Source organism: Acipenser ruthenus, chromosome 3 (genome assembly GCF_902713425.1).
Source record: "Acipenser ruthenus chromosome 3, fAciRut3.2 maternal haplotype, whole genome shotgun sequence".
NCBI classification, from domain to species: domain Eukaryota; kingdom Metazoa; phylum Chordata; class Actinopteri; order Acipenseriformes; family Acipenseridae; genus Acipenser; species Acipenser ruthenus.
The window spans coordinates 99,693,701-99,708,006 of NC_081191.1; the positions used below are offsets into that span (position 1 = coordinate 99,693,701).

Consider the following 14,306-nt stretch of genomic DNA (forward strand, 5'->3'; position numbering starts at 1 on the left):
AGTAAACAGAGACACATTCGAAACTAGTCCCGGCAAGCATGTTATCCCACTCATGTTGTCCCACTGAAGAAGGGTAACAAAAATATATCCCACACTATATATACCTACGCTTGTGGTATAAAAATATTTGCTACAATACTAAAAAAAATGATGTTGCCTAGTTACTTAGTGTGCTGTAGGTCAGGTCTTACTGCAGCTAGACCATTGTATTAAGTTGAAAAATACAGCACAAAAAGGCAGTAGGTCCCTTTTAATTGTAACAGTTACCACAGTAAATGTACACCGTGAAAAAAGAGAGACCAGAGATGATATTTCTTGTTCTTATATAAGAGGTAAGGAAATGTATTTTACTGTAGGCCTGTAACCTGTAAAAAGAAGAAAAAAAAAACACCTGTTAGTTTTAGAAAACTAAAACCAAACAATTAGATCATATAATTCAAAGTCTAGTAACTCGGCACTCCCAAGCTGTTCCTTACATTAACATGGAGTTCTTACTTCAGAAAACACTGCTGTAAACTTATCCTAGCCACGATGCCTTGAAAAACAGAATTTAATCTCAACGAACAGAATACTTTGGAGTGTTTCCACAGTTCTTAAATTTGAACGGTTACACCTTAAATAGCTTAACAGAGACACATACGTTGCTTTTATATCCATGTAGCTTAATGTTCAACCATCATCTGCCTCTTTCCTCCAGGGGTTCAAAATGACTGATTTCCATGGCACCGCATAGCTCATCCTAGACTCACAGATTAAAAATAACTCCACCCGCTGTGTTGCAGGAGACCAAAAGAACATCAAGAACCAACTTTCTGAGTAATAGGCCATCTGGGAGAAAGAAGGGATATAAACTCTAGCGAGATCTAGGAAATCAGTAGTTTTATTGGCTACAAAATACTGTGTGCTGTCATTCCAGCAAAATCATAAGACCCCAGTGAAGGCTGCCAAACAACGAAAGGCAGCGCTGGTTTACGCAAATTTGTGCAATTCATTTAGCCGAGATAAGAGGAAGTGATTCAAATTGAACGAAAACATGTCTGTGCTGTAGTAATAAATCATGGTCTGGGGAAACACTTACTAGAATGCGTAAAATTGAAGTTACCTGCATGTTTGGAGTCGCTTCATTTACCGCCAGTGTTGGGTTCTGTTCCTGCTGCACGCTTCATTGAAAGCCACCGCTCGACAGCAGGGTATCTTTACAAAGCAAAGCGGATCCATTTCCATATTCCAAATCAGAGGGGAAATTAGTCCTCAGTAATTTTAATTTCTGATTTCATTTAGTTTGGGAGAAAGCATGTAATCCAGTCCACAAAGTTAAATAGGCTGATTACTGTGTACTTGCTTGAAGCTTGAAAGCAGAACGCTGAAGATTGTTTTGTAAAGAAACCCTTTGTGCAGGTGGAACTGGTCCAGGTTTCCAGTAGTACACACCATTGACCATTTGCTTAGTTCTGTAAAGTAATACGTACAAAAGAAAACATCCTGTCACTTTGCAGTAAATTGCAGGTCATATGAATAATGGCTGGAATAAAGCTCTTCACTTGAATTATTCCTGAATTTGGTGATTATTTTATTGGAAAAAATATTATTGCAGTAATTCAATTTGAATGGAATAGGCGTCTGCACATAGTTTAATATGTACATCCTGGTGGCTGTCTTGAGCACCAGACTATGGTTCGTTTGATTTAGAGATTATCCCAGCTGTTAATGGATTTGAGATGGGCAGTCTATAGACTTTGGTAGAAGTAGTTGCAGTCTAAATGTTACAACATGTATTGTGTTTAAATCTTCATATGTTTGACAGCACAAAAATCCAGGAGTGGTGTCTTGCAGCAGTTTGGTTAAACTTTGTTTTTATCAGTTTCTTTCCTATCCAATGGGATGTGTCACACCAACAGTGCAGAGAGGCTGGCAGATGTGCATTATTGTCTCTCAAGTGTGATGCTTAATTGAACTATGGCAGCTGTATACTACTACAGGGATCTCAAATTCAGGACAATGCCACATTTCATTGGATGGACAGGTCCTAATAAAGTGTGGTTTATAACTGGTGTAGGAATAGCAGGAACTTGCCTATTTCACTCTCAGATTGGGATTGGGAGCTTGCATGGCTGCAATGAAATCCTTTTGGTGAATGTAAACCAGTTAGCACTGTCTGCTTTCTATTGTAGTGTAATATTGAGCATCAGCATGTCTCAGTAGAAAAAGCAAATCTTAGTTTATAAGGTGACCTAGTTTATATTTTAGACTGCTGATGTTTTGCCCCAGTAAATATTGCACAGAATGTCAATGTACAGTGTGTGGTTTGTTCCAGGGTCTTCTGAGTAAGAACCCTTACAAATTCAGTTTGTTTTAACTTGAACTGAATGAACTTTGGTAAAAGGTTGGACCTACAGTTCCTTTCAGCCGACCTGATGTCTATTGCCTGACCATACACTGATCTTTGAGGAAGTTCATTGGTGGGTTCCTAAGTGTTCTGATTTGTATGTAATGATCCAAACAAATGTATTTGCTTTGCAAGCACAAACAGACATTTCTAATGTCTGCAGAGTTTCTTTAATTAATGTGTATCCCCTGCTGGAGAAGAGAGGGGGAGGGAGGGGGAGGGGGGGGCATGTGGTTGGATTGCAAGTTAACATGCAATAGGTTTCACTGTTCGTGATTTATGAAGGATGATGCGCGTGGTTATACAGGGGTAGGTAGCCTTTGTGAAGGTGTTAAGAATGCTGCATGGTGTCCAGTTCAAAGGTTGTGCTAATGGGACTGGATAAAAGCATTGTTTGTGTGCACTGTACTTTGCATGGCTGTGTATAATGATATGGTATCCTGTCCAAACTAGGAAGGATACACAATTAAGAAAACTCAGATTTGAAGGCCCAAAAGTCATCTCAGGACGTCAGCGGCTTCCAGACACACTCAGAGGTCATGATGGCACAGCTGATTGCAAGCCATTGTCTCTCTCGTGCAGTTGGAAGGACATTCCCATCATACTGGAAACCTATAATAACAGGGACCACAGTAATGCAAGCTTGCTGACATGCCCATCCACATTATGCTCCCTCTTTAATTTGTAGCCAGAGATGTTCTTTTTCAATTCCAGAGTGCTCTCATGGCTTTATACAGAAACCTTGGCTTGATAATCTTGTTATCTTTTCAATGAGGAGTGGCTGCAACCCTTAATTACAGTGCACATGTGGGCTCCCATCTGTTATGGCTACACTGAAACCTTATTCTGAGTCACCAGCAATAAAAGATATTGGAAGATGCAAAGCAATGATTTTACTAAATTATCTTTACAATGTCCTGATGCATATTGCCTCTCCATACATGCTGTAAATAAATGTTGCAACCCGACAAAACTCAGAAATTACAGAATTGACTAAGGCTAGGACCCAGCGTGCATTGTTAGAGCTTCAAGCATTAATGACTTCTTTGATTTTAGCCACTGTATAATGTCTGCTTGTTTCAAACCCATTCAAGCATCTGTGGGCTCGATCCATTATTACCCGCTTGCCATTCCCATTCCAGGGACATCTGGGAGACGTTGGTCAGTGCAGCCACTGGTTTGAGGTCAGTTTCACAGTGAGATCCTTCTGCTTTCCCTTTATTGTTGCTAAATAGTTGCACAATTCTCACAGAGCTAACGTTTCTTGAGACACATCACATGCCCTCATAGATTTGCTTACATTGCAGAGATTTTCTCATTTTTCTTACATCCACATTTTTTTTTGGCTAGTCGGTGTATATAACCAAAAAATATTATAATAAATGTTATGGACATTAATAAAAACTGTACATAAAATACAACAATAATTACATTTTTTTAACATGCATAGTTAATAACGTTATTTAAGTTTATCAACGAAAATGCACCGAACGCACTGCCTTAATACAGTCTGCATGTTGTGGTAAGTAAATATTATATTATTATTATTATTATTATTATTATTATTATTATTATGATGTTTTAGGCAGGTATTTCTGCATTGTGTTTTACAGATAGTGAAGGTTATGCAATACAGTCTTAACAAGATACAATGCGTGATGCTGCAGCTGTCACTGAATAAAAAATAGTTTTCATAAACTCATGTCTAGTTTATCAAGGATACATTCCAAACTACTGTAATCTGTTTGGAATAAATATTTTAGTAACACCCTAAAGTGTGTGTGTGCTTTTTTTCTCTCTCCTGACGCTACCAAGGCGTAATTATCCCTCGCTTTAAATTGTTGTGCACAAGCTTTTACTTAACTGCAATGATATTAAAATAATCATGTCAGGGAGGAGGAATGGAAATGTATGTGGGCGGTACAATCATCGATATTTATTCGAACGATTATATGGTAAGTCTGTTCTATTGTTCTATTTGTTAATAGCTTTACATTTCCTTTTCATACACATCTCATATATTTCATAAACATCTCATACAGATTTTTACACATGTATGTTGACCCCTCCAGATGGCTGGAGAATGTTATATTAAGAAACTTATATGCATAATAACTTAAAACAGAAGATTTACGTTTAAGTTCAGGCTATTGTTAGTATCTATCTAACATCAATCAATCAATCAATGTATTTTTTTGTTTGTTTTGTTTAATTCAATCACTATTAGAACATAAGAAAGTTTACAAACGAGAGGAGGCCATTCAGCCCATCTTTATTGTTTGGTTTTTGGTAGCTTATTGATCCCAGAATCTCATCAAGCAGCTTCTTGAAGGATCCCAGGGTGTCACCTTCAACAACATTACCTGGGAGTTGGTTCCAGACCCTCACCCTCACAATTCTCTGTAAAAAAGTGCCTCCTATCTTCTGCTTCTGTTCTGAATGCCCCTTTATCTAATCTCCATTTGTGACCCCTGGTCCTTGTTTCTTTTTTCAGGTCAAAAAAGTCCCCTTGGTCAACATTGTCTATACCTTTTAGGATTTTGAATGCTTGAATCAGATCACCGCGTAGTCTTCTTTGTTCAAGACTGAATAGATTCAATTCTTTTAGCCTGTCTGCATACGACATGCCTTTTAAACCCGGGATAATTCTGGTCGCTCTTCTTTGCACTCTTTCTAGAGCAGCAATATCCTTTTTGTAACGAGGTGACCAGAACTTAACACTATTCTAGGGGCGGTCTTATTAATGCATTGTAAAGTTATAACATTACTTCCCTTGATTTAAATTCAACACTGCTCACAATATATCCAAGAATCTTGTTGGCCTTTTTTATAGCTTCCCCACATTGTCTAGATGAAGACATTTCTGAGTCAACGTAAACTCCTAGGTCTTTTTCACAGTTCCCTTCTTCAATTTCAGTATCTCCCATATGATATTTAGAATGCACATTTTTATTGCCTGCATGCAATACTTTACACTTTTCTCTATCTCCAGCTGAGATTGTCTTGTGGTCTGGATCAGCACGCCTTGTTCACCTGGTAGAGTTAACAGTGCCATGGGAGGATGCTGTAGATGACGCGTATGAGAGGAAGAAACTGTGGTATGCTCAACTAGCCACTGAAGCAGAACAGCGAGGATGGAGAGTCCGGGTTTACCCAGTGGAGGTGGGTTGTCAAGGATTTGTGGCACTCTCTACAACCCGGTTTCTCAAAGACATCGGATTCAGTGGCCAAGAGTTGCGTCGCACAGTGAAGAACTTAGCTGAAGCAGCAGAGAGGAGCAGCAACTGGCTGTAGTTGAGACGGAAAGATTCTGGCTGAGGATCTCAAGCACAATAGAAAGAAAGAAACGCTGATGTACAGGTAAGTAAGCTGGGCTGAGTTGAGTGGGGGACGGAGGGGGGTGATTCTGGAACACCGGAATCACCGTCGAGCCCTCTTGAGGTGTCGTGGGCTAGTCGACGGAACACAGAGGATGGAAGGTGCCTACTTGAAGACCACAGAGATGTACCCTACTTAGCTCAATCCAGACGATTGTCATGCTGATGCGCTGGGGAGACAGCACTGTGGTTGATCCCCGGAGCCAGCATCGCAGCCGTTGTGTGTGCTGATGCGCTAGGGAGGCAAATAAGCTGATCCCTGGAGCCAGCATTACACTTCAGCCATCAACACCAGGCAGAAGGATATCTACATCATCATATGGAAGGACGCACAAATGGCTGGAGACACCTATGGATCACATTAGTTTACTGTAAAGCTACGTCTTAGTTGGTGCTCATCTTGGCGAGAGCCGAGTTCAAATCAGCTTGAAGTTTTAACATCTACTCTCGTGTAATGGAAATCATTATTAAATGTCATTTGCCATGTGTCTGCCCAGTTCCGAATGCTGTCTAGATCATTTTTAATGACCTTTGCTGCTGCAACAGTGTTTGCTACTCCTGCTATTTTTGTGTCGTCTGCAAATTTAACAAGTTTGCTTACTATACCAGAATTTAAATCATTAACGTAGATTAGGAATAGCAAAGGACCTAATACTGATCCCTGGTGTAAACATCCCAAAAATACAGTAGTATAGAGAATAAACCCCAAAAGCTTGTAAGAAATGTTAGTATAAACTTATCTGTGTATGCTAAGCTTTTACTGCAATGCAAAATGTACCCCTTTTATTTTTTTCTGAAGGAAAAATACTAAAATACTAAAAACTATTTTCGAAATTACAAGTAGCCATTTATTTGTAAATCTATTCACATTTCTTAATAAAAACCTTTTTTAAAAATTTTACATTAGCTTAGAATATCAGCCTGATTCAATAGCACCTCCAGTATTGTGTTTCCACATGGGGGACTTCAAAAAGGAAGTAACTTCTGCGAATAGGCAGAGCGCTCTGCCGTGGTTCAACATAACGTAAGTTAGCTCTTACTGAGCGGTGTGTTACGGAGATTGAAGATTGTGCAGAAAATCTGCTGTTGCATCGAGAGCCAACACCATGGCTTTAGCGGCAGTGAATTCAAACACATGCAAGAGTCCTGTACGGCTTGAAAACTACATTGAAAGCATTGTTCCTCAGTACTGTGATTGTTACATATTGCCTGTTTTATTTACTGGTGGCTACAGTGCAGTTTATGCTTGCAATTAAGCTGTTTCTATTGTATGCAAGTGCTGTTGTACAGCAAAATAAATAATAATAAAAAAAAAACTTTCCAAAAATAGAACAATTTTATTTTATCAACAATTATTCAACCCAGTAACATTTTATACAGCAAATCAAATAAAGAAAAACTTCCCAAAGAAATTATTTCTTCAACAATTATTTGAATACATCTGTGAAGCGGTTTTAGCATTCTTTAGTTTCTTTGTTTTACAACCACCTGCTTTTCCATGAGCTCCTGCATCTGCCTTTTCTGTTCCTCTGCAAAGTCTTACAATTTTAGTACAACTGTTTGTTTGTTTCTCTCCAATATGATTTAAGTTTATAGTACATATATCATTTTGTTTTTAGTGTGCTCTTGGTTCGATATTAATGTAACACTACAAAAGTACCTAATTTTAGTAAAGTTCTCTTATTCTAACGTCCCATTTCTGCCACGAAACGCCCAAAGAGTAAGCTGCTCACAACGGTAGCTAACATTACGAGGTAAGAGAGATACTATTCAACATTACGAAGCGCTCTCGGCGTGCAGGTAGTTCAATAGAAAGCGACACGTAACGCTCTGCCTATGTTGTCGTTTTATGATGTCTGCCATCGTTGTGAGTGATTTTGAATTCTAATGCTCCAATGTGGAGTTATTTACATTTTTCAGGTTTTAAACTTTGTTTAAACTTTCTTTGAGCTTGTCTGGAGAATTGTAACTGCCCAGCATTGAGCAGCCTTCCTCATTCCAGTCAAACAAATGTGACCTTTCAGCTCCGCAAGCCCAATCTAAACCACAGAGAGCGGGACTAGGTGGGACAAGACAAGTTAACAGGCTGTTTTGTCACATGGCTTGAATGAGAAAGTCTGTTAAATCCTAGGCCGTTATAATTTTTCAGGCAAGCTCACAGATAAGGTAAATCTAGAGACTTTTGATAACTGAATATCCAATTAACAGAACTCGGAACCACAGTCTGCATTGCATCACTGAGAGGAGGCTGTGTGGTCCAGTGGTTAAAGAAAAGGGCTTGTAACCAGGAGGTCCCCAGTTCAAATCCTACCTCAACCACTGACTCATTGTGTGACCCTGAGCAAGTCACTTAACCTCCTTGTGCTCCGTCTTTCAGGTGAGACGTAGTTGTAAGTGACTCTGCAGCTGATGCATAGTTCACACACCCTAGTCCCTGTAAGTCGCCTTGGATAAAGGCGTCTGCTAAATAAACAAATAATAATAATAAGAATAAAAAAATAAACTGTATTTTATATTTCATAATACACAGTAACTTTGGATACTCTAGAGAATTATTTTTTTTGTGTGCTAGTTTTATCTTCCTATATAAGACAAAACAAACAACAACAACACGAAAAGGAGAAATGTGTTTAGGAAATGCAATATGTTTAAATACAGTCGTGGTTAATTGTTTACAGTAATCACTTTTTAAAATCCCTGCATTCTGTAATATTTTGGGAATTTCAAAACAAAACAAAACAAAAGTTTACTACCTGTTATGCCTGTTTGTCCAGGCTAGTAAGATGTACTGAAGATGCAAACTGTACTGAAAGGAAAAAGAAGGATGTGTTCTTTTGTCCTGGTGGGGTGTGTTTTTTTTTTTTTTTTTCTTCCCCAGTTTTATGACAGAGGCATATAAATAATAACGTGGAAAAAATGTCAAAGCTGATATTTTGTGGTTTATTACCAGACATAATCAAACACTTTTGAGTTGAGTAAAATATTTTTACACTTACATTTTTGCCAGCTCATGGTTTCCTTCAAGTTATCCAAGAAAAAGTAGCTGCAGGACAGCTAGGTTAAAATGAAATAATATGTATGATTCCTCATGCACACCCTGCCTCTGCAGGGTCACCCCGCAAATGAACATGCAATTTACTATGTTTTGTTATGTGGCAATTTAGTTTCTTTTGGGAGATATCCCTGTACTCTTCAAATATTCTTTGATTTCATTCCAAGCTTCTGTCTCTGGTTTGACTCACACCAGATTGATTTTTCTTTTATCATTGTAAAGGCAAGTGGCATGCATTGTTTTTCTTAAACAATAACCTACGATAAAACGCTGGTCTGATTTACAGGTGTAAATCTTTTTTTTTCATTCACTTTGCATAATAGCCTGTAGCATGCCTGGTTACTGTAGTTCACTGGGTGGCAGAAACAATCTTTAACCCTTAAAGCACCGTTTTTACATGGATGGGTCTGTGTGGCTGCAGTTAGCTATACCATTTTATAAGGAACTTGAACTCAGCAACTGTTTAAGAACTAATAATTAAAAGGTCTAATTAAGCAAATGATCAGTTCAATGAAGGGTCTAGTTAAGTAACTGAGATAGGCAAGGCAATTTACAGTACAATCCCAACCCTCTCCCAGTGCCTGATACAGTCCATGTTGCCCGTTGATTGGACGTAGATTCCCTGCTGCTACATTATTATTAGAGATATTTCATGGTGTGAATTCCGATCATGTTGTTGATATTAGTTTAAAAACAAGTAGGCTAATGTTAATTATATAATATTATTTTAGTTCTACTATATATTATTTTGAATCTTTTCAAACTACTTTCTCTGTAACCACCTAGATGAATTGTTGGATTGTTTTAACTTGACCAAAAAAAAAAGCTAAAAAAACAAACAAACAAAAAAAAAACATGTCAAGCTACAGATTACATTTTGGTACAGGTAGCAGATTTTAACAAGGTAGCAAAATGTTATGCTTTCTTTCACATGTCATATTTTGCTATTGGTATAGCAAATTTGGACAAATTAGCAAAAAATGATGTTACACCGCGGTAGTGTTAGAAAGTGGTACATCGTCAGAATGTGGTACGTGTACCAAACCTTCACCCGTGTAATGTCAAAGCGATATGTTGTCACATTGAAAGTGGTACGCTGTCAGATTTTGGTCCAGGTGCAATCAATTGCGATCTGATGGGTGTTTTCCTATTGTCAAACAGAGGTACATTTACCATTACATTATACATTAGAAACAGACAATCAATTTCTCTAAAAAGAGAAAATTCACGATGAACAAGACAAAATGAGAAGTCCACTGCAAATTACACAAGTACAAAAAAAAAGCAGATGACCCAATGTATTGCATATGATACATATTTGCATACTATTTTCTTAATGGTGGAAAAATATGATTAATTACATTAACAACGATGTAAAAGACTGGAAAATAGATGTAAAAGACCATGCTCTTTTCTTAATGGTGGAAAAAATGATTAATTACAACAACTATTGGAAAATGTGTTTAGGCATGCGCGAGGAAGCAGTGCGCAGCGAACCGCGTACTTGAAAATAATAGTCTAAAAGTCTACCGAGTTTTATCAACCAGAGGTGGGTATGGGGAAAAAACAAACAAACAAAAAAAACACGACCTTAACCTCTAATGTTTACGTTATTTATTTATTTTTTTAAATGTACCACTTTCTATTTTCTCTCAATTTTAACAGTTTTAACAAACAAACTAGCATCCGGCGTGTTTCATTAATCAGCTGATTATCAACATTTAGAAATAAAACAAGAACCCCTGTTATTGCTACAAACACGCACACAAAAAAAATGTAATTCAAAGCAAGACCCTTGTTATCCTGGATAGACTTTGATCGATTTTCCCAGTGCTATCCCCGTCCACCTTTTTGTTCTTTCTGGGAACCCGTTGTTTGGCGGTTTCCTAGCAACAAAGGCATACTATTATTGCGTTTGTATGTTTCTAAGGCAACAAAGTAACTGAACAGCCAGAAAAGCTTGGTGCGTGGTGTTTTGGCGAAACAAGCTGGACATTTGTTGTTAGTGACATTAAGGTAAGTTAATAATAATAATAATAATAATAATAATACAATATGACTCTGATCATATAAATTATATCTTAAATTAAAAAGTAGTGTTTTAACAATCAGCAGCCGTGTAAACAGTAAGTATCGTCGCTGTTTAAGAATACAGTTGATATAATTATATTTAAATAATATCCTTCAACAGCAAACAAACTATGCAGGATAATTTTTTTAAAAAGTATCATTCCAAATACAATTCTGAATTCTTCAAGTCATACTACCGCTATACATGTTTTGTTAGGAAACGTTTGGAAATAGTTTTGTATCTAGTCATGTATTGTTTGATGAAATTCCAGTTTTTAGCATTCATTTGTTCTACTTCAAAACACAACAAATATTATAATTACACAAAAAGAAAACGAACGGGACACTACATTTGAACTGAGCTCCTGAAATCTATATTAGTCAAGAGTATACAGTACGTAATTAATTTGTTAAGGCCCAGGATATTTGCAGTTAGGATATTAACAGATCAAGGGAATTATCCTATAGTCAAGGCTTGCTACAGATAACAGTATTATTTTTTTATAGTACTTAATAGTGTAGTTGAACCTTAAAGTTTTAACCATTTTGAATTGTGGCTTTCTGTACTTATATGACAAATCAGAAGCTGATGTCATGGGGGCTGCACTGATAAGGGCAGCTCAGTGGACTACAGCTGGTTCTGGGACTGGCAAATTGGAAATCACTCCCTTGAATGAATCCTTGCTGAAAGAGATTATTAAATATGTGGAAAACTTTAGCGCCAGACATCCTCAAGAGGCAGCACTGGTTTTTAAGGAACCTCTTGGATGGACAACAACTTTAGAGCCTTCTGCTTTTGGACCAGATTATGAAATAAGGTATGTTAAAGATGTTTCTCATTGGTGTCACCAGGAAACAACCAGTGAATAAAGTATCACGTGACACCCGTGGGGTTTTTCATTGACCAATTTATTTTACAGGGTCTGATTGCTCATGTTCCTGCCTGCTGATCATTTCCACAATATACTTCATTTAGGGTAGTTGTATATAGTTGTGTCTGTTTGCCACATTGCCTACTCTGCTTGCATTTTTCACCAAAAGGCTTAAAGTACAGATGTGACTTCACTTTTTCATTCACTGTCTGATTATGCTTAAATAAATATGAGCTGAACATAATTTCTAAGTGTGCTCAAGTGCAATGATTTGTCTAATCATGTAATCATTGTGTGGTCTATGGCTAATGGAATCTACCTCAATAACTGTTGAAAATAAATACTGTACATAAACTACCTTTTTTCATTCTATTTTTTAGTAAGTCCACAGTAAATTCAAAAGAAGCTGCCAAAGATGGACAACCCTTGTTAAATCTTTCTTCACACGCCATTCAAGTTTACAGTTTTAGTCAGCTGTCCAACATTTTACAGTTGGCCCAAGACAAAAAGTTGAAGGAAGTGCGGGCATGTCTTGAAGGTTAGTTCACAATAGTTTTACAACAAATGCAGGTTAAACACACATATGAAGGTACACATAAAATATTGGTGAAACTCAACAACATTTCATATACAATAAAAAAAAAAAAAAGTATCTTAAAATTTCTTGTTTTCTCTTAGCCTCGAGTCAGGCGTGCGTCAGTCTTGTTCCCAGTTTTAATGAAGAAGCGTGATATTTATGGTTATGATAATGTTGCCTTGTATAGACATTTACTGCTGCTTTTTTATATTTACAGTAGAGTAAATCTTACCACAGTGCAACATTATATAAAGGACAGGTTGTTGACCAGTTTGCTAATTTTATGGCTATTGATATATTTTTCTTTGTTATGTATATCAAGCTAATAGAGACCCTGTAGCAAAAATTCTTGGGCCAAGCTTTGCTACAGTAGAAGGAGAGGATACCTCAATGTTGCGTCTCTTGGACAAAGTAAAAGAAGGTGGTGAAGGTCATGAAGCAGAACTGAAAATGAAAATGTTACTCCTCCTTCAGCAACTGGATATGCAGCTACTTAATAATTCCTTGAAGCAAATGTCACAGTATGTGGTTTACCACTTATTTGTTTATTGTATTATTCAGAAGAAAATACAGGATTTAATTATTGGAATAGATTATTAGAAAAAGCACTGTACTAAATACAATATTTAACTGACAGGAATTGTAATTTATTAATAGATTTTAAATTGATTGTTGCAGAGAAGTACGCCTTACCCCCGTCACAGTTAAGAATGATGTGGAATTGCTGAAACGCTTCTGTGGTGAAGGAGAGAAGATGGTGTTGAAGTCTGTTGAATACACATCAGGTTTGAGTTATATTCACATTCTTCTGTTTGGAAGAAATTCCTGCTATTAGGGAAACACTGTATATTTAAAATGTGTGTATTCTGTTTGCAGAAATATGGGAGTCATTACATATGTCAGATCACGATGTGCTGAAAGATAAATGAATTACCATTTACATATCATTCCCAGTAAATGCTCTCGTTCTAATGCATCTAATGTCCACAATATGAAAATTGTATTAAGAGATAATACAATATGGCCTCATCTGCACAGTAAATCTCAAGCTCACAACACATTTTACACCCGATGCGTGATATCAAATGAAAATACCTGGTCCAAACTGATTAATGACCAAGGATATGTGGATAAAAATATGAAAGCAATCAGGTTTATATTGAACAAGATATAGCTGGAATACGTACAAAGTGCTTTTTGTTAACATATTTAGAAACTGAGAAACTAACATTCATAAATGATGTAATTGAAATTTACATTGCAGATATTATGGTAAGGTATTATTTCAGTGTTTCAATTTTTTTAAATTTAAAGGTTACTGACAATGATTAAACATTTCTTTTAGATTATGAATTTTCAAATGGATGCCGCGCTGCACCATGGAGGCAAGTTCATGGAGAAATTTGTTATCTAGTAATTAAACCCGTTGACACTGATCCCTTGTATATCACATGCAGTACGGCTGGAGTGTTTCTTAATGGGGTGAGTAACAGTAATGAACGAGAAGTGAAATAGGTAAAATGACCTTCTAGTGTTTGAACAGGAGAGTTCATTTCTGTTGTTATAGGATTTATTTTTGCTGTATAAATAATTCTGTTGTGGCTCCAAGGTACAAATCTTTTTCAGTAGGGTTTCGAGAGACGTTTCCTGAGCATTATTTTGGAATCTCCACCGGGGATTATGGCTATTTCTTCAATAACACTGCTTCAAACTCCAGAAAAAAAGTTGATAGTTTGTTTTGCTTTAAATACTTATGCAACAATTATCCAAGGAAATTTTTAAGAGAATAAATGACTGAGAGATTGTATGTATTAAACTGTAACAAGTCTTCCCATATAATGGTGGTCTTCCCAGCAATGGGATCCCTAATGCGGGGTTGCTCTAGGGTAAACCACATGGCTATACCAACAATGGTATGATGCACCTGAAGGGGCATAATCTAAATGTACAATTTTTGGTACTTAAGTACCTA

The 14,306-nt window shown here is 37.0% G+C and overlaps 1 protein-coding gene across 1 annotated transcript in view; it reads left to right on the top strand.

The window, feature by feature from the left end:
* Positions 1-10,738: 10,738 nt before the first annotated feature.
* The window catches only part of LOC117394924 (outer dynein arm-docking complex subunit 2-like), an 88,492-nt gene continuing 84,924 nt past the window's right edge, over positions 10,739-14,306 (top strand). The window contains exons 1-6 of the mRNA XM_033993666.3: positions 10,739-10,831; positions 11,469-11,703; positions 12,138-12,295; positions 12,657-12,855; positions 13,013-13,119; positions 13,680-13,816. Coding sequence (XP_033849557.2) covers positions 11,480-11,703; positions 12,138-12,295; positions 12,657-12,855; positions 13,013-13,119; positions 13,680-13,816 — 825 coding nt within the window. The 5' untranslated portion in view covers positions 10,739-10,831; positions 11,469-11,479. The remainder of the gene's footprint in view (positions 10,832-11,468; positions 11,704-12,137; positions 12,296-12,656; positions 12,856-13,012; positions 13,120-13,679; positions 13,817-14,306) is intronic.